The 23,976-nt window shown below is 46.6% G+C and overlaps 1 protein-coding gene across 2 annotated transcripts in view; it reads left to right on the plus strand.

The window, feature by feature from the left end:
• LOC143823587 (neural-cadherin-like) overlaps positions 1 to 23,976 on the plus strand; it is an 86,617-nt gene that overhangs the window by 40,881 nt on the left and 21,760 nt on the right. Inside the window, exons 9-24 of one of the 2 annotated variants that reach the window (XM_077310057.1) lie at positions 1,524 to 1,692; positions 3,104 to 3,274; positions 5,319 to 5,491; positions 5,862 to 6,029; positions 7,094 to 7,343; positions 8,488 to 8,615; positions 9,268 to 9,454; positions 10,838 to 10,981; positions 12,040 to 12,323; positions 13,439 to 13,485; positions 13,708 to 15,053; positions 16,377 to 16,470; positions 19,130 to 19,314; positions 20,118 to 20,347; positions 21,807 to 22,084; positions 22,248 to 22,462. In XM_077310057.1, the coding sequence (XP_077166172.1) occupies positions 1,524 to 1,692; positions 3,104 to 3,274; positions 5,319 to 5,491; positions 5,862 to 6,029; positions 7,094 to 7,343; positions 8,488 to 8,615; positions 9,268 to 9,454; positions 10,838 to 10,981; positions 12,040 to 12,323; positions 13,439 to 13,485; positions 13,708 to 15,053; positions 16,377 to 16,470; positions 19,130 to 19,314; positions 20,118 to 20,347; positions 21,807 to 22,084; positions 22,248 to 22,462 (4,069 nt within the window). Of the gene's footprint in view, positions 1 to 1,523; positions 1,693 to 3,103; positions 3,275 to 5,318; positions 5,492 to 5,861; positions 6,030 to 7,093; positions 7,344 to 8,487; positions 8,616 to 9,267; positions 9,455 to 10,837; positions 10,982 to 12,039; positions 12,324 to 13,438; positions 15,054 to 16,376; positions 16,471 to 19,129; positions 19,315 to 20,117; positions 20,348 to 21,806; positions 22,085 to 22,247; positions 22,463 to 23,976 lie in introns of both variants that reach the window. The other variant, XM_077310055.1, reaches the window with a different exon arrangement.

A 23,976-nucleotide genomic window follows, 5' to 3' on the forward strand; every position in this document is an offset into this window, starting at 1 on the left:
GATCAGCCTAAAGTATCCAGGATAAGTATCTGCTGATTGAAGACTGCCAGTGAGGAGGAGCTCACCACCTCCTTAGGCAGCTGATTTCACTGCTGAACTACTCTGACTGTGAAATTTCCTTCCATGATATCTAGCTGGTATGATTCAACTCATAATTCTTTACATGGTGGGTCCTATGCTGCCAACAGGAACCACTTCCTGCTGCCCTCTAAGTCAGGGGTAGTCAACCTATGGTCCTCCAGATGTCCATGGATTACATTCACTGGCAGGGGCTCATGGGAATTGTAATCCATGGACATCTGGAGGACCACAGGTTGACTACCCCTGCTCTAAGTGACAGCCTTTCAAATATTTAGACAGCAACCATGTCCCCTCTCAACCTCCTCCTCTACAGGCTGAACATTCCCAGATCTCTCAGCCTTTCCTCATAGGGCTTGGTCCCTAGGCCCCGGAGCATCCTCATCTCTCTCCTCCGATCCCTCTCAATTTGTCCACGTCCATCTTAAAGTGAACTGAACACAGCACTGCAGTGCGGTCTGGCCAGTGCAGCATACAATAGGTTTAATTTGTTGCTACTTTGATGTGATTGGCTGAACTACTCTATTAGAGTTTCCAACCAACCACAACTGGCTCCATTAATTTTTGGTGTACCCTAGCCAACTTGAGTTGACACCTCTGTGCGATGAATCAGTGGTGCGATCGTTTCAACCCATCTCGAAATTCTGACAAAGTGACAAAAAAACGATCGGCCCCGAGAAACTGTTGCAATTATGTACGATATCCCCCTTAATCATTTCCCTGCCTAGTCCGGTCAGGGTTCTGAAAGGAAATGCGAAATCGTTCTCCAGGCTAAATTGGTGTGATCTCACTTATTAGTTGACTGTGATTCACTTGTTAATGCGATCCCTGGCGTAGGGTGGTTTGAAAATGTTTTGGATTTCAACAGGAACTCAAGTCATGTGGCCTTTGGGGAATAATTTTCTTTGTTGCAGTGGCAGCAGTTATAAGATACTAGGTCAGGCATCAAGGTGCTGTCTGCTGAGTCAAGCTATCAGTCTGTCAAGAGCCACTACTGTCAGTGCTTTATACTCTGACTGGCAGCAGCTCTCCACGGTGTCAGGAAGAGGTCATCCACATAAGCTGCTACTTGATCCTTTTAGCTAGAGATGTTGGGAATTGACTTGCAAATCACTACATACATACTCCACTGAACCACTACCTCTGCTCCGCCAGCTGTCCTGCTACTCTGATTTGTCTAGATGTCTAGATTTGTGGGATATGGACATTCCACCATCATTTGGCATGTGTAGTTGGGCCATTAAAAAGCCCTTCAAAGACTCAAAAGGAAACAAGAAAAATGTGTGACTGCCACTTGGCAGAGATGGTGGAGAGTAACCCGTTCCTTTTATCTCATTCTTCGGGGCACTTTTCAGAAATTTTTGATGTTGGTCTAAGCTCTTGCTTCCAGAGGATTGCATCACATGTCAAATCGTATTTACATGTATTTCATGTCCTTTTGCCAGTGTCAGCATCACCGGGAACATGCCTCCGTGCCGGAGAACCAGCCTGTGGGAACGTTTGTGTTACAAGTAGAGGCGACAGACGCAGATGAAGGCGCCAACGGCAGGGTGAAATACGGCTTGATGCACAGAGATGGTGCCCTTCCTTCATTTAACATTCACCCCGACACAGGCAAGGCCAACTTCTGGGCTGCAGTTTCACTTGCACTAGTGTAAATGAAAGAGGCAGCTGGGCATGTTAGCCCCTAACCCAGTGGTTCTCAACCTTCCTGATGCAATGCTCAATGTAAACCATCCAGAGCCATAAAGTATGGGCAGCATAAAAATATGAATGAATGAATGAATGTATGTCACCACCCTTTAATACAGTTCCTCATGTTGTGGTGACCCCCAACCATAAAACTATGCAAGTGTCCCATTGATCATGATTGTATATAAATTGCCAGGCGCCTTCAGGAGGCACGGCTAAAGTGGCGGTGCCCCCCCACCCCCCCAGCCAAGCTGCTTACCCTGCCGTGACCCCTGTGAAAGGATTGTTCGAGCCCCAAAGGGGTCCTGACCCCCAGGTTGAGAACCACTGCCCTAAACACACTCCAGCTATGTCTTGCTTGGGCTATACTTGCAGTGGCACTTTATTTGTGGGGGCACTTTATTGACGACTCTCACAATCCTTCTGAGTTTGTGCTTCAGGCACCTATTTCATTATTATCGTTATGGCAGCCGTATCAATGTACGTTCATTAAGCTGTCCACTACAACCCCAACATCTCTTTCTTGCTCGGTCTTGGCCACTTTAAACCCTCATCAGCACACCATTAAAGTCAGGAGTTTTCTTTCCCCCCTCCTTTTACACAAGACAAATAACCACAACGTAAGTACATTGAAAAAGAGAACAGCAACAACGCTTTGTACAACAAAGGCAATCAGAGCTTGCCTAGTGAAATTAAGCTGGAATTAATTATTCATGTCGTGGTATCCCTGAAATAAGAGTATTGGGTGTTTGCAGTCACATAATTTCAGGTTCCCGTAAGTCTTTCGGTCTTCTGAGATCTTTGCAATAAAGTTAATTTCAGTAATCGAAACAAACAAGTTGGGATTTCCCCAGGCGGTGTAGTTTTTGTGAGAGGGAAGGCAGCCTGGTGTAGACTGATCCCATCAGAACTCGAAAGCTAAGCAGGATTGGTCCTCGTGAGACTGCCAAGGAAGGCTCTGCAGAGGAATGCAGTGGCCAAATCTCCCCCTCTTTTCACTTGCCTTGAAAGCCCCTTGCTGGAGTTGCCACAGGTTAGCTGTGCCTTGGTGGCACATGCATAGTTTTTTTGCATCCCTGCTTCTACACAGTTCAGTTTTCCTTTTAGAACATGAACATCCCGTCTTTCCCTTGATGGAACATTTGCAGAGCTGGGTTTTGGAACGACCCAGCTGCAGGTGAGAAGATTGCCCCTGCGTTTCCTCCCTGATGGGTTTTAGATGAGTTTTGTGTTGTACTTTCTCCAAAGCCTGTCACCTGGAAACTGTAACGGGCGACAGCGGCCCGGTCCTTGCCGAAATGTCATTCCTTCTGTTTGCAATCTTCTTTCCCAGGCCTCTTGACGACGCTGCGGATATTTGATCGAGAAAAGCAGCGAGAATACCCGATCACCGTGACAGCGACGGATCAGGCCGCCGAGCCTCTCATTGGGATTTGCCAGATCAACGTCGTCATCGCGGACGTTAACGATAACAGCCCCCGATTCGAAAACACCCACTATGAATGTAATTGTGAATCATTGGATAACGTTTCCTTTCCCTGAGTGTGAGCTTACCTGATGTCTATGTGGGGTTTTTTGTATGGCTGTTTCTGTTTCGTGTTTTTTTCATAGAACCATAGAACCATAGAGTTGGATGGGACCTCCTGGGTCATCTAGTCGAACCCCCTGCACTGTGCAGGACATTCATAACTCTATCGCTCATCCACTGTCACCCGCCACCCCCTTGAGCCTTCACAGAATTAGACTCCCCGTCAGATGGCTCTCCAGCCTCTGCTTAAAAATCCCCAAAGATGGAGAACCCACCACCTCCCGAGGAAGCCTGTTCAAGTTGCTACCCAAACAGCCGAGTGTTCCATAATGTGGGGAGGGTGTGGTTCACGCTTTCAACTTGGTTAACTTAGCCTTCGTGGTATGTGTGGATGATCAACTCGGTATCATCGAGTAAATTGTAGTGAAGCTTGAAGAAGAAGAACTGTTTTTTTTTAACACTCTGCATTTCACTACCCAAAGGAATCATAGAATCATAGAATCATAGAGTTGGAAGGGGCCACACAGGCCATCTAGTCCAACCCCCTGCTCAATGCAGGATCAGCCCAAAGGAGTTCCCAAGCAGCTTACCGATGCCTTTCCATTCCTCCCCTCACAACGGAGAACCTGTGAGGTAGACAGGGCTGAGAGAGCCCTAAGAGAACTGCTCTGTGAGAACTGCTGTAAGGAAACCATAACTAGCCCATGGTCCCGCAGCTGGCTGCATGTGGAGGAATGAGGAATCAAACCTGGTTCCCCAGAGTAAAGCCTGCCGCTCTTTAACCCCTACACCAGGCTGGCTCTCCACCACGCATGGTGCAGAAGAGGTGAGAACAGAAGGCAGGATTCTTCACTCAAGCTTTTATTGCTCTTTCTTTCCTACAGCTGCTGCTCTACTTCCTCCTCCATCTTCCTACTCTGGCTCTTTTTCTTTCAGTCTCTAATACTTCGGGGTCCAGTTTGCCCATCAACAGGCTACGGTGTCCCAAAGGAGACAAAGATCTAAACTTTAACAGTGAAACAAATCTCTCTCTTTGCTGTCAAGTTGCATCTGACTTATGGTGACCCTGTAGGGTTTTCAGCTACTCAGAGGTGGTTTGCTGCTGCCTGCCTCGGTGTAGTGCCTCTAATTTTCCGATCCAAATAGTATAAGCAAGGCCGGCCCTACTTCGCTTCTAAAATCTGATGAGATCAGGCTAGGCTAGGCTAGGGCAAAATGAACAACATCTCTTAAATCGCAGCCTCTGAGATTGTCAGTTGGTCACCCCCTCCTTGCTTGGTTTACTCTGTTGCTTTAAGAGAGGTTTGCTATGCCAAAATTAGCTGGCAAAGTTTTTGATGGCAATTCTAAGCTGATAATTGGTCTGGCTCAAACTGCTATTAAAGGAGGGTTTGAAAATTGAGAAGCCTTTTAATTACTGACTGTTGATAGATGTGCTGATTTATGTGGGACTCTTTTTTTAATGCCTAATTATCAGCTCTGTGATCTCAGGATTAAGAGCTAACTCTGATTTTTTTTTTTTTATTCATCAGCTAAATCAATAGATCATCGCAGGCTGGTCTCGTTCAGTGGCACAAAAGCAAAGTGAGACTGTATCTGTTTAGGCTTCCCCAACTTCAGGCGGGGGCCTGTAGATCTTCCAGAATTGCAGCTGGTCTGCAGACTATACAGATCAATTCCCCTGGAGCAAATATCCACTTTGAGACTGAGCTCTGTGGGGTTATAACACCGGCACAACTGCCGTCAGAAGGATGCCATGATCTGCGGTCCTCAAAGCCTGCTTATAGATCCAGGAGAATTTATGCAGTTTCACTCCTCCACTCCATTTTCCAGTGCAAGTCACCCACCAAGGTGACCAAGACCATTTCAGTTCCATAACCGGGCCTGAAATAGAGCAATTGACTTAATTCAGAGATCCTTGAAGTTAACCGGCCATAGAACCGGTCCATCCCTAATATGTTCTCTTTCACGTTTTACGGTGCCATCATGCTAATAAACAGTGTCCCGTCTGCACCCCCAGATTTCCTGAGAGAGGACACAGCCGTCGGGACGAGCTTCCTTCGCGTTGCTGCTCACGACGATGACTACGGCTCAAATGCTGCAATTACGTATTCTGCAGCTGGTGGCAAAATGAAATACTTCCAGGTTAATCCGACCACTGGCTGGGTTTACGTAAGCCAGCCCATATTGCAGGTACGGAACGTGCAGCCTTTTAATATGTATGCCAAGTACCGAAATGGATGCCTTGACCTTGTAACTGCTCTGGTTGATGTCTAACCATTGAGTGCTTGTTCTTCTTGAATGAGTTGGTTCTGCAATCATGTCTCCATCGCTGTTATGCCTTACCTTGTTAGATCTGCCTTGGTGGAAGCGATCTAAGCGATCTCTGGTCCTAAACAGGACTGGGAACGGAGTACAGGAATATGTCCCAAACTAAAATGGCTGAAAAATACTTTGCAAAATTCGGATGCCCTGGGGCATGATCTAAGTAGAGGCTGAGATTCCCCCCTCCCCTATTCAGAATCAAGTCTGATGAAGTAGTGATTTTTCTTTTCTGACTCAGAAGTCTTTCATAACGGAAGAGATCATAGCCACAGACGGAGGGAACAGGAGCAGTAAGGCCGAGGTTAGAATTACAGTCACCAGTACGAAAAACCAGCCCCCCCAATGGGAAAAGGACAGTTACAAAGTTGTCATTCCGGAGAACACAACAAGAGATACCTCCATTGTGGTAAGTTTGAAGTTTTTTCTAATAACAGACAATTATGTTTAAATTTACTGTGTTTCTGGCACCAAGCCTTTTATCCCCACAAGAGGGGACCAAACCATTCTCCTTCTGTTCTTTCAGTAACGTATGCATTTAAAGACTCATAATTGGAGCTGTGGATGTTTTCAGTTCCCACTTAGATCCCAGAGCAAAGCTGACTTTTGTATTTTGGAGGCCTCGGTTTTGTACCTGAAGCGAGTGATCTCAGATTCTGGGAGAGATTGGAGAATTAGTTTATTTATTTGTTTGTTTACTTAATTCAGCCTTTTCCAACCCCATAATCATGGAGGGACCCCTGAAATATTTTCCAGTCTTAGGGGAACTCCAGAAGTGGTGACATGCCCATTCAGAGAAGTGGGGCATAGAAGTAAGATACAGGAGCCAGTCAAACAATCAATTGATCATTTACTGTTCCCATTTATTTATGTTTATTTATTTGATTTTTATACTGCCTTCCCAGCAAGCTGGCTCAGGGCGGTGTATGATGTTATAGTTATCATATAGAAATGCAACAATCAATCAATCAATTAATCAATCAATCAATCAATAAATAAATAAATGTTTAATACATTAAAATATATTCAACATTAATTAACTCCCACCCAGTAGAGAAACCCTTCCAGGGTCGTCAAGAAACCCCAGGGTTTCATGAAACCCTGGTTGAGACAGCCTACCCTAGCCATTGGACCCCACTGCCTCTTGGACCTGTTTAGAGACTTGTTGACATTCAGGGTCAACAGTACCAAGTCAGATGTTCCACCCATTCAACTGGAGCAAAGGGAACTTTTCCATCCGGGGTATTTTTTTGCACAGGGTTGTTTTCATAGAATCATAGAATCATAGAGTTGGAAGGGGCCATGCAGGCCATCTAGTCCAACCCCCTGCTCAACGCAGGATCAGCCCAAAGCATCCCAAAGCATCCAAGTAAAGTGTGTATCCAACCTTTGCTTGAAGACTTCCAGTGTATTCCAGTTTTGATACAATGGTGGATGCAACTTCTGATTCTGTGACCATTTTGAACCACGCAGACCATTAAAGCCACGTCTATCCTTGGCGACCCGCGTATCACTTACAATCTCGAAGAGGGCCTCGTTCCAGAGACCAACATGCCGGTCCGATTCTACCTGACTCCAAACAGAGAGGATGGCTCCGCATCCATCCTTGTAGCCGAACCTCTGGATTACGAAACTACCAAGACCTTTTTGTTGAAGGTTCGGGCCCAGAACGTTGCCGCAGCTCCATTAGCAGCATTCGCAACCGTCTACGTTAACGTGACAGGTGGGTGACGCTGTTATAATAGTTAAAGATTAAAATTTATTCATTGCAATAATAGATCATCCACGATTGATGTGCAGTTGCCAGCACATCTACATACAATAAAATTCCAAACCCACACAAAGGGCTGATTTCAATAGTACAGACATAATTAATAAAAAGGCTTAACCGGCTGCTTCCTTGTTGAACATGCTGAAGTGCTCAATTTGGCCTCTCTAAAGCTAGTCTCATTAGAACAATTGCAGAGGAGGAGAGAAATGTAAAATTCATCAAGTCTGCCTGGAAAATTTGATAAAGTTGGAGAGATGTAGAGACCGAATGTCATTACACAGAAGAAGAAGAATGGGATGTTATTCCCTGCTTTTCACTACTCGAAGGAGTCTCAAAGCGGCTTGCAATTGCCTTCTCTTCCTCTCCCCACAGCAGATACCCTTTGAGGTAGGTGAGGCTGAGAAGGCTCTGAGAGAGCTGCTCTGTGAGAAAAGCTCACAGGACAGTGACTAGCCCCCGTCATCAAGCTAGCTGTATGTGAAGGAGGAGTGCGGGAATCAAACTCAGCTCTCGAGATTAGAGGCTGCCTCTCTTAACCACTACCCCAAGTTATAAAGGGTAATGCAGTAACTCATGGTCAACTGTTTCAACTCTGCCGATTTGGCAGGGACAAATGTGTTGAGGCTAACACAACAGATCAGAAAATGTGCATCCAGGAGACCCATCAATATAAAGTATACATGTAGACAGGGTAGTAACCTTTGTAGTCTGGGACGTCGAGGAAGATAAATCTGCTACAGGTTACTGATGCTGCCTGTTTTGCCACTAAACTAGTTACGAAAGGAAACCTGTCATTTATTGTGAAGGCCAAAACATAATGGGTAGGTTTCTTGGCTTCTGAACCCAAGTAGCAACCAATTTTCGTCTGGAGACATCATAAAACAGCAAATGACGGGAGATCCGCATTTTAATCCATTGCACTCAAAGGGCACATTATTTAATAAATCAAAATCAGTGTCCTAATTGTTTGGGTTACTGTTTTTAAGGGTATGGAGTCCTGGGAAAGGAGCAGCATTATCGAAAAAGCAAATCTCAAGCATGTTAACCGTTAAATATGTAGGCTGCTGGTTTGAATTTTTAAAACATTTCTTTCCAGATGTCAATGACAACGTCCCTTTCTTCACTTCCTCGATTTACGAAGCTTCAGTCACAGAAGGAGCAGAGATTGGAACTTCAGTCCTGCAGGTTTCTGCCACTGATTTTGACCTTGGCCCAAATGGCAAGGTGAGTGGGAAAAAAATTAGGAGTGTTGAATTTGTGCTTGGCATCAGTGAATGAATCGCAGTGCTAAAAATTACCATCAAGGTCAGCATTGAGGGGTCACCATCTGCAGCTGGAAGCTCACAGGTGGCATTATTCTCTGCCAGGCTGACTCAACCCAGGAGAGCCTACCATTGCCTGCCCTGTCCCATTTTGTGCAGGGCCAAAGATCGGGCAAGGATCCAAGACCTTCCTGGTGTCATACTGTGCTCCTGCCAGAGGTGGTGGTAGAGGCTCCTCCATTCCTTCTGCCACCCAGAGGGAATGGGAGAATGCTACCATGGGCCGCCAACCACTCATGGACCTTCCTCTTTGGGGAAAGTGTCAACCGTAGGCATCTGCTCCTGGATGCTGGTGGATTCCAGCCCTGGTTTGAGACCTACGGAGGGATATGCTTTGTGTCCTTAGTAGGACACAAGGCGGTGTGCTTCCTTTGGGTTGGGAGTGAGAAGTAGTGTCCAGAAAACCATGGGCTGGTGAGGGTGTATGTGCACTTGTGGGTTTGCTGGATAACTTGTCTATTTTAAGCCTACCTAGGCTTAAAGAAATCACCAAACCCCTCCCTCCCGGCCAAAATCTGAATTCATTGTAGACCGCATCTCTCTTCATCTTTCAGATCACTTATTCTTTGCTACCCGATCGCAATGGGGACTATACGTTTTTCCGCTTGGACCCTACTACGGGTTCAATCTATACTACCTCTGTGTTTGATAGGGAAAAGAAAGCATCCTACCTCTTAGAAGTCAAGTCAACTGACGGCTCGGAATCGGCTCGTCCTGGAAAGCACGGGCAACCCAATTCCGGTAAGAAAGTTTTTTTGGAAATCAGTAATTGGCCTTCTGAGTTGTGATAGTAGCCTAGTAGCTAAAGGAGGGTAGCCATATTGGTCTGCTGCAGAAGGGTTGGATTCAAGTCCAGTAGCATCTTAGAGATCAACAAGAATTTCAGGGTATAGGTTTTCAAAAGTCAAAGCTCTCTTTGGAGAAGAAGAGTTGGTTTTTATACCCCTCTTTTCACTATTAGAAAGAGTCTCAAAGCAGCTTACAATCACCTTCCTTTTCTCTCCCCACGACAGATGCCCTGTGAGGTATGTGGGGCTGAGAGAGCTCTGGGAGAACTCCTCTGTGCGAATATCTCTAACAGGACTGTGACTAGCTCAAGGTCACCCAGCTGGCTGCATGTGGAGGAGTGGGGAAATCAAACTAGGCTCAACAGATTAGAAGCCACTGCTCTTAGAAGCCACTACACCAAGATGGCTTTTTGTCGGTCACAATGAAGACCGTTTCAGTTACAATGAGACTGTTTCAGTTACCATCCTGAGGCTTTTCTTTGGATACAACCAAACACATTCCTGTTCTTCACTGGTAAAACCTGCACTCAGTGGCGGATTGGAATTGCACCCATGTTTTCTGTGTTGAAAGGGACTGTGTCTCAGTGGTAGACCCATCTGCTTTGACACTCAGAACATTCCTGGTTCATGTGTAAAGCAGAAGTTATGTAACTTCAATCTATTTGGTTGGCATCCCTTTCCCACTAATTTTGAGAGAGAACTATCTTTCTAGCACGGGTTGGCATGCATTGAACCCTGAATGCACAGGCCCTTGTTCCCGTGCTCTAGCCAACATGCAGAGGTTAGGTAAGCCCAGGAGTAGACATGTTCCCATAACGGATCGGCTACCATGCATGGACTTGTACACAGTCAGAGGCCTATCTGTGCGGGGCTCGTGAACGGCATAAACCATCTGAAGGAGGAACTGCTTAGGCCACCTTGGTCCATAACAGACATGGCCACAGATAAGGCCAAGACTCTTCGAGGCATCCAATTAGCAGTTTGACTGGGTTGCATTTTTTTTAAAGGGGAAGTTAAAATTGGACACTGTCGTCTCCAGGACAGGAAAGCTGCGACACGACTATACAATTGTCATAATAGATGTCGGGAAGCGCGTTATCTGCTTAAGCAAATTGGATGTGACATTCATTTGATACCCAAGCGCTTTTTCCCCCCTTTTCCCTTTTTCTTTCCGAAGGAACGTAGGTATTATGAATTGTCCACAACCCTAAGGGTTCTTTCCTTTTTCCGTATCCTCTGCGATATTCGTCTTCATTTAACGTGCGGCTAGACAGTTTAAGGAATTGCAGCTGACAGAAGGAGCACAGCTGAGTGTTTTAATCTCTTGTCTCTCTAGACACGGCCTACGTGCGTGTTTTTATCAGTGATGTGAACGACAACAAGCCCGTCTTCACCCAGAGCGTCTATGAAGTTAATGTAGATGAAGACCGAGACGTGGGATCCACTGTCATTACCGTTGGCGCTAATGATGAAGACGAAGGTAAATCTCTGGAATTCCCTGTAGCAGCACCTGAAATATTAATGAGTTGATTTTTTTTTTCCAGGAGTGAAGAGATATATTTGAGCAGCAGCGGGAAGGAAAACGTCTCATATGTCTCTACTATTTTTTTTTTTTTTTTGCAGAAAGCCTTCACTCTGTCTGAACTTGACAGGCTCTGAGGTTTATAAAGGGCCTGTGAGACTGATGCCAAATAACTCTATTTATGGGAGACCATGCATGAGCCTTAGTTCAGTTTGGGGGGGGGGGAGAGGAGGAGAATGATGCCGTGTTTGTTATTCAGCACATCTCTCTCAAAACAGAGGAGGAAGCTGGAAGGAGAGTACTGGAAATGGTTATTAGAGAGGGCAGGGATCTCTAGCTTTGGCTGTAAATCAAGAGAGTAAGAGCTGGTAGGTGGGGGCAAGGTAAGTGTGTTCATAGATCTGGAAGTTCCTGGCTATGCCCATGTTTGGAGCCCTGGCCAGAAGCCTCCAAGGATCACAGCAATCCCAAGTAAATGATAGTCAAGATCCGGGCTTGCTCGCAAGGAGATTTTAATAAGCAATCAAAGTTACAAAAATAGCAGGCTGAATTCCATCCCCTGGCCCTCAAACACACACAGCGAAGCTAGCCAGATCTGGGGATGAGATACACAACTAAACCTCAGTATCTTATATCATAATCGCTATAGTCATAATGACCCTCCTGGGTCATCTAGTCCAGCCCCCTGCACTGTGCAGGACACTCACAACCCTGTCGCTCATCCACTGTAATCTGCCCAACCCCCTTAAGCCTTCACAGAATCAGCCTCTCCGTCAGATGGCTATCCATGCTCTGCTTAAACATTTCCAAAGATTTGGAATGCTCTTAAGCAGGGGTAGTCAACCTGTGGTCCTCCAGATGTCCATGGACTACAATTCCCATGAGCCCCTGCCAGTAAACGCTGGCAAGGGCTCATGGGAATTGTAGTCCATGGATATCTAGAGGACCACAGGTTGACTACCCTTGCGCTTAAGGAATGCTCAGGAGTGCCTAATCTGTGGTTGTTGCATTTTCAGGGGCCAATGCCAAATTAAGATACCAGATAACGGCTGGGAACGCTGGGGGAGTGTTCGATGTCAAGCCAGAAACCGGAGTCATCTTCATCGCCCAACCGCTGGATTACGAACAACTGCAGCTGTACGAACTTCACCTCTTGGCTTCGGATGGGAAGTGGGAGGATTACGCCATTGTGATCGTCAACATTGTGAACAAAAACGACGAAGCGCCTGTGTTCGCTCTCAATGAATATTACGGAAGTGTCATCGAGGAACTCGACGGGCTCCCCGTCTTCGTCCTTCAGGTACATTTGGGTAGGCTCACCAAAAAAAACGGCAACAGCTTCGGCATGATGCAGCACAACAAGGCCTGTTAGGAGTAGGACTACCCCTTGCTGTCATCACAGGTGTAGCAGGTCATGCCAAGGCAGAGGAATCCAGGCCTCCTATTGGTGGGAGGCTGTGGGACTTACCAGTTTGGCTCCATGTTTATTTCTGGCAACCTGACCTGGGTAGCCCAGGCAAGCCCGATCTTGTCAGATCTTGGAAGCTAAGCAGGGTTGGCCCTGGTGAATATTTGTATGGGAGACCACCAAGGAAGGTCATGGTTGCTATGCCGAAGCAGCCAATGGCACTCCACCTCCAAATCTCTCTTGCTTTGCTGCTGAGCAATCCTACGATCTCCTGATTACACTACACATGCCATACAATAAATAAAATAGATCTAGCAGCCGCAGCCATTGTGTTGCAGGGGTTAAAGAGCAGCGGACTCAAATCTGGAGAATCGGGTTTGATTCCCCAGTCATCCTTCACATGCAGCCGGCTGGGTGACCTTGGGCTAGTCACAGTTCTCTTGGAGCTGTTCCCACAAAGCTCTGTCAGCCCCACCTACCTCACAGGGTGTCTGTTGTGGGGAGAGGAAGGGGAAGGAGTTTATAAGCCACTTTGGGGATTCTTTGGATAGTGAAAAATGGAGGTATGAAAAAACAGCACTTCCTTCTCTTCCTTGTCCTCCAATTTAAGTGGGGTCAGCCTGGGTTAGTACTTGGTTTGGGAGATCACCAAGGAAGTCCGCCTCTGTCTTGGGAACCCCATGGTCTCAACAAATGGGTGTGACTTAACATCACTTTATTATTATTATTAAGTATTATCTACTTCTGCCCAATAACTATCTCTAAAGGAGTGGAGGATCAGCATGACTGTAGCTCTATGCTGGGGAAAGAAAGTTCTGTTGGGCGACTGTAAGCAACTTTGAGACTCCTGGTAGAGAAAAGCGGCATATAAGATGCCTCTGCATTCCAGGGGCATTGGTTTGTGACTGCAGGTTGCAGAGGACAGTTCCTTCCATCCTATTACAGGCACTTATAATTGAATATTCTGTGGTTACAGGCTGTTCCTTTTTTAATTTCACTCTCTCTAGGTTGCAGCTAATGATCCTGATAGTCACCTGGATGGAGGCGACATAAGGTATTCCTTACACGGACATGGAGCAGATGATGTCTTTGCCATAGATGAGAACACCGGCAGCATCTATTCCCAGAAGGTGTTAGATCGGGAAGAGAGAGCCCTTTGGCGATTTGTCGTGTTGGCAACTGATGAAGGAGGGGAGGGGCTTACTGGATTTGCAGATGTGGTCATAAATGTCTGGGATATCAACGATAACGCCCCAATGTTCACTTGTATGCCCAGTGATTGCAATGGGAGCGTCTTTGAGAATTCTCCAGACAACACGTTGGTGATGGAGATGACAGCTGTAGACCTGGATGACTCCAATGTAGGTCTCAATGCCATTCTGACTTACCGTCTAATTGAGAATGTGAAAAACGAGTTTGATGAAGATTTGTTTGAAATCAATCCCGCAACTGGCAACATCTACGTAGCAGGAGGAACGTTGGACAGAGAGAAGGCCGAGAAATACTTCCTTGCTGTAGAAGCCAAAGATGGAGGAGGATTGGCTGGCACGGGGACTGCCACCATCTGGGTTGTGGACGTAAATGATCACATTCCCAGCTTCACACAGGATATCTGGCATGCCGTAATCCCGGAAACCAGCGCTGTCGACTCGGAGGTCGTGGAAGTGGTGGCGGTGGATGGAGATAGTGGGGAGAATGCTGACTTAACATTCAGCATTATTGGGGGAGATCCAGAACAGAAATTTTACATTGAAGGCCATAAAGGAGACCAGCACGCGAGCATCAGGCTGAAAAAGAGCCTGGATTACGAGCAGACCCACGAAAGACAATATAACCTCACCATCCGAGTGGAGGACCTGGATTTTTACAGCGTCGCCTTTTGCTTGATCGAAGTCGAGGACTGCAACGACCACAGTCCCGTTTTCAGTTCCCAGTTTGTCCAGCTGAGCCCGTTCTTTGAAAACACACCTGTGGGCACCACCATCGCCACGGTAACCGCGATCGACGAGGATTCGGGGTCAAATGGGAATATTCGGTATTCCATCAAGTTGGATTCAGATCCTACTGGGCAGTTCGCAGTCGACCCAGAAGGTCATGTGATGGTGGCAAAAGTATTGGATTGGGAGGTCACACAGGAATATAGCTTAATCGTACAAGCCTCTGATCAGGGGCTTCCTGCCCGAACAGGAAGTGTTACAATATTGATCGACTTACTAGACGTTAATGACAATGGCCCAGGGTTTGAGGCCTTGTACATGCCTGTGGTCTGGGAAAATACACCAGGACCTCAGCTGGTGTACATGACCCCCACGTCGAACCTTCTTAGGGCTTTCGATCCAGACAGCAACGACAATGGGCCGCCGTTTATGTTTTCTGTGCCGCCAGGTTATCCGTATGCTTTGGATTTCTCCGTTACTGACAATGGGAATAATACAGCAACGGTTACTGCTCTGAGGTCCTTTGATAGAGAGAAACAGAAGGTTTTCTATCTGCCCATTATCATAACGGATAGTGGGAGCCCGTCAGCAAGCGCTACAAACACTTTGACTATCACAATTGGCGATGAAAACGATAACAGCCATGAAGCTGGCCATAAGGAAATCTTTGTTTACATGCACCAGGGTAGGTAATACGGAGACTCTGTTGGTGCTAGAGAGAGAGTGTGTTTTGTAGCGTGGTGTCATGGTTCAAGTATCAGATTAGGATCTGGGAGATTACTCTTCAAAGCCTGAAAGAACTCTCTGGTGATGTAGGGTATGGTATGGGGGCTATGGAAGACAGGGAGTAGGAAAATGCTGCTGGGATGGATAGAAGAAGAAGAGTTGGTTCTTGTATGGTGCTTTTCTCTACCCAAAGGAGCCTCAACATGGATTACAATCGCCTTCTCTTTCCTCTCCCCAAAACAGACACCCTGTGAGGTTGGGGAGGCTGAGAGAGCCCTGATATTCCTGCTCCGTCAGAACAGCTTTATCAGTCCTAGGGCAAGCCCAAGGTCACCCAGCTGGCTGCATGTGGAGGAGGAGCAGGGAATCAAATCCATCTTGCCAGATTAGAAGTCGGCGCTCTTAACCACTACACCAAGCTGATAGAAATATGCACCTTCCCATCTTTATAGCTTGCAAAGCTTTGGCTGCAATCCTCCCCAAAAATTCATACTTTGCACCAAGCCAAAGTTTCAGACCAACATGGCTTCCCACCTCAATGTACCAAGTTTTGGGAATATGGCAGCAAAGTGGGGGGAAACACAGAAACAATATAATTAGGGACCAGCATGGTGACGTCCCAGCAGGCTCTTGCTCTGGTTTGGATGCCCAACCAAAACCTTTGTGTGGAAGCAGCCTTAGTTTTTTGATGATGATGAATTGTTGCAGTCACCTATGTGTCTGGTCAAGGGTGTTCTGCAGTTTGAGGTCTGTCGAAGTTCTTGGGAACTGTGGATTTATCTTCACGTGATTCTTGTTGTCCCAAGCCACACTGTCTTCAGGAGCTGGTGTTATTTGGTCAGTGGCCAAAATGTCCAACTGTTTCTTGAGATGTGTAGGCACTACTCCAAGGGCTTCAGGGCCAATCAGCATGATGTCTTCTCCTGGAGACACTCTAATTCTATTCATTATTATTATCATAACAGCAGCGTTATCTGTGTTTATTCACCATGTGTTGGGTGAAGATCAGCGTTGGGGCTAACTTGGTACCGAAATCTGTTTCTCAAAGAAGAGTTGGCTGAATCCCCGCGTGTCACATTTGTAGTCTAGCCTTGTTGCCACACTTACATGAAAGATCAGCCTGTATGCTATTGCATTACTTGAAATGTCTTGGATCATAACCTTCCTGAAAGCCAGGCGGCAATAAAAATGATAAAATGCGGCAATAAACGCTGAGGAATAGAAAGTTCGTCAAGGGGTGGGGGAAAAATTAATGCAGATTTATTATAATTTATCTCAACAGGAAAATGGTCAACAACAGAGCTTGGGGAAGTGTTTGCTCCAGACCCGGATGACTGGGACAATAAAACATTTGTCTCTGAAGGAAAAATGCACAAGTGAGGATTGTATTTGTGTCAAGCTCAGTAATATTTAATATTTATGCTCCTGTAATTATTTTCTTATGCTTCTTTGTGAGTGTGTTAGAGGCGCAAAGCTGGGATTGTTGTTTCGCACAGTCTCCTAAAGTTGCGTTTGGGGTTTGTTGTTTTGTTGGGAAGAGTTGCGATCCGTTGCTGTGGTGCCACAAGCGCATCATCATCTTCATTATTACATCATGCATTTAGGGGGTGAAGCTGAATATCTAGCTTGCGGTTACCAAAGCTGTGAAGTAGAGCTGATATAGGATGCCAGTCTTGTAGTGGCTTCACATTTCACATGAGTACCACTTGGTAAAGGGGCATGATGGGTCCTTAAACACTTGAGTACATGGCATGGGGAGCCATAAGCCGGTGATGCCCAACATACTGCCCTTTGGGTTCCATGGTGCTTGCTACTGTGTTTCTTAATGACCACCTGCATCTTCCCCAAAGCATTTCTTTATCAAAACAAAGAGCCATTTCTGGTTTTCTGCCACCTCATTGGAGCAGCGATAGCTGAAGACGAATCCAGGAATCTCCCCCAACCTTTCTGTCCTCAACTTTTTGCAATCAGCTGCCTCAGTGATTGGATACTCCGTTTGGACACCCACCCTTTTGGCCCACCTCCCAGCATCTTCGTGATGGGACCCAGCACCTCTGGCAGCCATTTTGAATTGGTCCCAAATTACTCTCAGAATTCCAGTAATGCCCACTAGGCCGTCTTCTGTGGCCCAATCAAGAATCACAGGCACAGATGTTCAGGTGTTAACAATACAATGGTGTTATTCATAGGGACTTTGTCCTGCCATTCAGTGGGTTCAAAATAGGGATTTCATTGTCAGACACTGTTACAGCTCTGAGTTTGAAGGCTCTAGTGCAGGGGTAGTCAAACTGCGGCCCTCCAGATGTCCATGGACTACAATTCCCAGGAGCCCTTGCCAGCATTCGCCGGCGAATGCTGGCAAGGGCTCCTGGGAATTGTAGACCATGGACATCTGGAGGACCGCAGTTTGACTACCCCTGCTCTGGTGCATATCCAAACTTAGAACCTCCCTGTTCCTTCTTCCCGTCCCTGATTTATGGGACGTCTGGAGCTACTTTCTGCGCTCCAACTGGTAATAGAACTAGCTGACGAACAGGACAAAACAGAGTCTCCTCTCTGCCTTTCCTGGCTCCTGAAAGTCATTCTGACAGCATCTGGGATATCAGGTGCACCCTGGGAAATGTAGTTCCTTTCCCAGAGTCCTAGTCATCTGTTTGCTGTCGCCTTCATGACATGACTTCAGGACTGGAAAGCTCAGGATTGAGATTGGTTTTTTTTTTTCCTTTTGACAGAATAACTCTTGTTTAACCAAACTGAGCCCAGGGTCATTCGCCCACCTATTTGTACATTTGCGTCTCTTGTGGTCAGCCAATGTAACACCATATCCTCATGGCAAGCACAATTGCGGCCCAAGCCCTGAAGGCACTGTCACTCAAAGGCAAACAAGAATGGCTGGACATCTTGCAGATGCTTGTGTTGTGTTTGAGGGGCTGGGAATGCAGAATTTATGGTTGCTTTCCCAGTGAAAGACAGCATCTAGGAGGGCAGATCATGTATTATTCCCGTGCACTATACTGAGATTCACCATGAAAATATAGCTTCTTTTCGTCGATGGTCGTGTTTCTCCCTGAGAAAACACGAGCATTGTTAGGAGAGAAGATTCCTTTTTCCCTGAAAGTCAATTTTAGGTATAACCCTTGATTCCTTTTACTCTCTTTTTCTCTCTCTTAAAAGAGGGATTTCCCTTTCATTTCAATTTGGGAAGATTGAAGATTGAAGATTGCCTCTGAGCATCTCCAGAGTGAAATATTCATTTTTCCCCAGAACCTCCTTCCTTGCCTGTCTTCTCTTTGATCCAAACAGAATTGATTTGAAACTGGCTTCAGCTTCCTTAAAAGTGGGATAGAAATGGATTGGTGAATTTTGGGGGTGGGTGGGCAGGTGGGGAATGAGCTAAGAGGAATTAAGAGACTTTTTCCTAACAATGGTAGCTGGCCCTTGGTAAACTGCGGAGAGAAAATGGCATCTTTGCATTTTAATCTTTCTTGCATGTTAAGGAGACCTTGTGGCTGTCCCGTCAGTCCAGTGAATTTTTATCCCACCCTTCTCCCGATGAGCTCAGAGTCCAGTGAATTGGGATCTTTCTCATTCCATCGCCAAAACAGGCTTGTGAATTTGGTTAGGCTGTGTGAAAGACTGACTGGTCCAAGCCCCCCCCCCCCCCCCCAGCAGGCTTTATGGAATTGTGGTTAAAAAAGGTAAAGGTATCCCCTGTGCAAGCACCGAGTCATGTCTGACCCTTGGAGTGACGCCCTCTAGCGTTTTCATGGCAGACTCAATACGGGGTGGTTTGCCAGTGCCTTCCCCAGTGGAATTGTGGTTATTTGAACCCAAATCTTAATCCGACACTGTAGCCTTTACAGCACGCTGCCTCTCAAGAATATTATCCAAAGCAAAAAAGGTTTGACACATGCTGAAATATAACCTTGTTTTTTTTTGGGGGGGGGGGGGTGAAGCATTTAGTTCACGAGGCTTTTATTGATTTGGTGTGTATATGTGTGTGTGTGCGTGTGCGTGTTTGCATTACGCTTCTAGATCTTTCAGGCTGAATCAGAGGACTGGCTCTCTGGTAATGGTGGATCATGCTCCTCAGGGAACATATGAGATGAAAATCAGGGTGTCAGATGGAATCTGGCCTGACGTTACGGCAACTGTGCAGATACATGTCACAGATCTGGGAAATGAGGCTATTTGGAACTCCGCGACGCTACGCCTGGCAGGTTAGTTTCACCCCTCAGTTCTGCATGATTGTTGCCGTACTTGGAGAACTCTTACATTTAACTCTTAGAATTAAATTTAAGAGGGATTGTCAAGGGGCCGAATGACACAGCTCTGCTGCCTGGCACAGATTTCCTTCAACTGCCTGGCATTCCCTTCCAGTGTGGGGTTTGGCTGAATGTATACTTAGTTATTATCATTTAGGGCTTTTAAAAAGACATGATAAGAATAGGAGTGTGGAAATGAGGCTGAGAGCCAGCCTGGTTTAAGGATTTGTGGGGCTCATAGCACCAGAGCTGTGGTGGTTGAGATACGGGAGCCCCTTCCTTATTGCCCTCTGTGCCCGCCTCAGCCCTTGAAATAAAGTCTGGCGAACTCGAAGAGGTGAACCTTCATCGGTCATTGTCTGACTCTTCCATCAACATCACAGCTGAAGGCCCTACCCTCCCAGAGGGCACACCCACAACCTCACACCATCATATAAACTGAGACATGGCCCTGATTAGCCCAATGTTGTCAGATCTTGTAAGCTAAGCAGGGTTGACCTTGATAGACACTTGGAAGCAAGGACCCCCCCCCCCCTCATTCCAAGGGTGGCATGCAGAAGGTGGCAATGCCAGACCACCTGGCCTTGAAAACCCTACAGGGCTACCATAGGCGAGCTGTGACTTGGCGCTTTCCACAACCCACGAGTGTGTGAAATGGCTGCTTGAGCTAAGTTCGAATGAACAGCGGTTAATTGCTTGGCTCTCCAGACGTTCATGGCGGTTCTTGCTTTTTCTCTCAAAACGTTTCTCCGTATCAGATGTGACTGTGGAAGAGTTCATCGGGAAAGATGAGCTTGAAGAAAGCAGGCATGACAAGTTGAAGGACCTCCTAGCGGGAATCCTCTCGGTCCCCCGTGACAACGTCCTTGTGTTTAGTGTGATGGATGTAGACGGGAGATGGACAGATGTGAGGCTCGCAGTTCAGGACGGCTCTTCCTATTACAGGCCGGAGAAATTGCACGGCCAGATGGCCGCTTTTAAGAATAAGGTGAGGGGGTCACCCTTGCTGTCAAATTGGGTTGGTGTGACATCGGTTGCATACAGGTGCTTTCGAGAATGCCAAAGGCAACTACTTTGATCCCGCGAAATCTTAACTGAAGTCAGTGGATTGTTTCGGTTCAGGAGAGATGTTTTGTGCATTGCTGTCTTGTGAACCGTCAGAAATAGAGTTCTAGGGATGTACAGTCTTCCCCTCTCTTCTGGGACAGTTATTTGAGACAGGAGGTAGGGCAGTAGGGAATTACTTAAATGGGTTTTGCTTATAGCGCCTAGGCCTGACTGAACATCCATTTTGGCTTTGGGAAAGAATATGTGTCCCTGGTGACTGCAGGCTTAGAGATCTTTCAAGGTTTCTCCCTTCCCTTGCCAAGCACAGCGCTCCCCCCTCCTTCCTTGAGTCTTTGTGAGCTGTCTGGCTTTGCAAATGATTTCTTGCAGAACGTTTGCTCTTTGCTTGGTGTCATGCTGCATGTGCAGTGAACGAGGTGCACGCAGAAGCCAAAGGACAGAGGCTATGCGGGAGAGGTGTACTGAACAATGTAGGTTGGTGTCTTTTGTGTTTGCAGGGCAGGTCAAAGCACGAGACATCTGACACCTTAAATGGGATAGAAATCAAACGAGCGCTCTTTCGGTGCAGTCCTATGCAGAGTTATATCCTCGTAAACCCATCGACTTCAGTAGATTTAGAAGGGTGTAACTCTGTTCAGGATTACTCTGTTCGTTTGGACGAACCAGGTTGACTCAGAACACTGTGCGAGCTGTCAATCTTGTGTCATTTTGGTCTTAATAAAAGTCACTGTGCCGATTGTGCACGGACCAATGTGGCCATACAGCTTTCTTTCCACCTTCTTTGGCAGCGGCGGCATCCGATTTGTGGTCGCCGGCTACCTCCATTCATCATGGGATATTGTGCTATCAAAAGACCACGGCCAGCATTCCCCAAGGGAGTTTCCAGAGTAGGCAGGGCCATCCATTTGCAGATAATTACTGTAGCATCGTTAATCTGTTGCCATGTGCAGTTTTAAATGAAGAGAGCCTTATTGGGAGTTTTTCCTTTTTGCCCATTAGTTAAAATGCCTGCTAGTCATGGTAGACATCTGCTCCCTCTGAGTGTCTATTTGTATCGGTCGCTGAGGAGAATGGGTGGGGGCACGCTGTTGCAGTAATCCTGCTTGGGGTTTTCCTGGAGGCGGGTGGTTGGGCACTCTGTGAACAGAAGGCTGGACTGGGTGGGCCTTTGGCCTGGTCCAGCAGGGCTCTTCTGATGTTCTCCACTGCTCCACATGAGGAAATCTGGGTCAGATATGAAGAGAGCGTTGGTATTGCTCACTGTAATACTTCCTCAGAATTACGGAGGACTTAGGACAAGTAGAGCATGGGTTGGGGATCTGAAAGGTCTTTGCTAAGCAGCGTTTGGGTTGTTTTGCCCGACTGCATTTTCCCTCTAGATCCAGTTGGCTTTAGGAGTCAACATTTCTCAGATTGATGTGGATGAATGCCACAAGACAGACTGTAGCGGGAGCGGCGGCTGTGCCAACTACATCACGGTGAGTGACATCCCCACTGTGACGGACACAGGAAGTGTCTCGCTTGCCTCCATAACAACCAGCGTCCATGCTATCTGCACGTGCGCAGCCAGAGAGAGAGTCCATCGGCCATGTAGCTCCTACGCCCACAACCCTTGTCTCAATGGAGGGACTTGCGTTGACATGCTGCATGGTTACAGGTGAGGAAGACCTCCTACGCTTTCTACGTTTTTAAGTTTCAATTCCAACTATCGTGCCGTCAAGTAAAGTGACCCATGTGCCTCTCTAAAGAGGTTGAGTTTTCATTGCATTTAAAAAGCTCGTTTTGAACGCTGCTTAGTTCTCTCTCGTGTTTTGCTCCAGGTGCCAGTGCTTGGCTTCATTCCACGGGCCGGACTGCCAGCAGACTAAGCACAGCTTCCACGGAGATGGCTACGCGTGGTTCCGTCCCATCAGACCTTGTTTTGAGAACTTCTTGTCCCTGGAGTTTGTTACCGATGTCCCCAACGGGCTTCTGCTATACAATGGTCCTTTGTCGGAGAATGGGCCTGGGAATTCAGAGTACTTCATTGCAATAGGTATGGTATATGCCGAACACAAGATGCCAAACCACCCTTAGCCGCTGCGCTTCTCCAGTCTTCTGGCCTTCTCTAAAAGTTCTCTAAAATGTAGATCTACACTGTTCTCTAAAATGTAGATCTACACTGTTCTCTAAAATGTAGATCTACACTGAAGTTCTGCATTTTTTTTTTGCAGAATCCACGCTGTATAAGTTCCACATAATTAAAATTGATTTTTTATATATGAGCTTCATTCTCTAGGGGCGTTTCTGAAGAACTAAACTATTCTTGCAACACACATGGAGAAAGTTGTGGAAATTTACATTCTTTGGCCTTGGATTTGCATAATGTAGCCTTATTACCGGGATTCCCTTGATACAAAGTTTGGGTTTTTCTCGGTGCCAAATTGGGCATTGTTAGCTTGGAATGGTACCAGTGCAGGTCCTTAGTCTCACTGTTATGGCAGTGCTTAAAAAGAGAGAGAGAGAGAGAGAGAACAGCGAATGTGCATCCTATTCTTGGTGGGTAGCTTTGGTGCCTTCCGGATGGAGTGTCTCGAGTTGTCCTTAGAGCTAGTATAATCAAAGAGAAAACAAAGCAGCCAGTTCTATCAGAAAGATCCCAGTGGGAAGCATCTATTGCTTCAAGATTTTCAAATACTTTGGAGGCAGGTATTACATGATTAATGAAGTCCTACTTGCATGTTATTTTTATGTGGCACGGTGAAAACAGAAAGTTGTCTTCTAAAAAGCTTTTCTCTCCCCAGGCTCTCTTCTGCGAACACTCCCCAAAAGTACTTAAAAAAAAAAAAGGAAGGGGGAAAAAAAACTATTTTGAGTTGTTCAGTTCCACTGTAAATGCAGGGGAAATTGCATGAAAAATAACTGTCGCAAGGTGCTTCCTCCTACTTCCAGCACAGTGTGATATAAAATGCGTAGATTGTGATGGAATTTAATTTTATATTATATGAAATCGCCTATCTATTTGAGCTCTGGGACCCATTGGTGAAAGCTTCCTGCAGGAAATTAGGTTGGATGGGTGAGGTCAGCAATGGCTGGTGGAAGGACCCCTGCAGCTGGTGCCCACGATCTCCTTCCCCAGGAAGTGAAATTAGAATGATGTGATGTCACTTCCAGTGGAAAACCTGCAGGGTCAAGGCCTCCCCAGATGTTGTCTCCTAGAACTGGAAGAAGAGTTTTTTATGCTCCACTCTTCACTACCCAAAGGAGTCTCAAATCCACTTACAATCACCTTCCCTTCCTCTCCCCACTGGTTTCCAGTGAGGTAGGTGGGGCTGAGAGAGCTCTGACAGAACTGCTCTGCAAGAACAGCTCTAACCAGGATTTTGAATAGCCCAAGGTCACCCAGCTGGCTGCATATGGAAGAGGAGCGGGAAATCAAACCTGGCTCTGCAGATCAGAGGCTGCCGCTCTTAACCACTACACCAAGTTGACTCTCAGAGGTATCAGAGGTTTACTGCCTCTCGACATGGAGGTTCTCTTTACTCATCTTTTACTCCCCATTTTCAGACC

This window comes from Paroedura picta, chromosome 14 (genome assembly GCF_049243985.1).
Source record: "Paroedura picta isolate Pp20150507F chromosome 14, Ppicta_v3.0, whole genome shotgun sequence".
In the NCBI taxonomy this organism is placed as follows: domain Eukaryota; kingdom Metazoa; phylum Chordata; class Lepidosauria; order Squamata; family Gekkonidae; genus Paroedura; species Paroedura picta.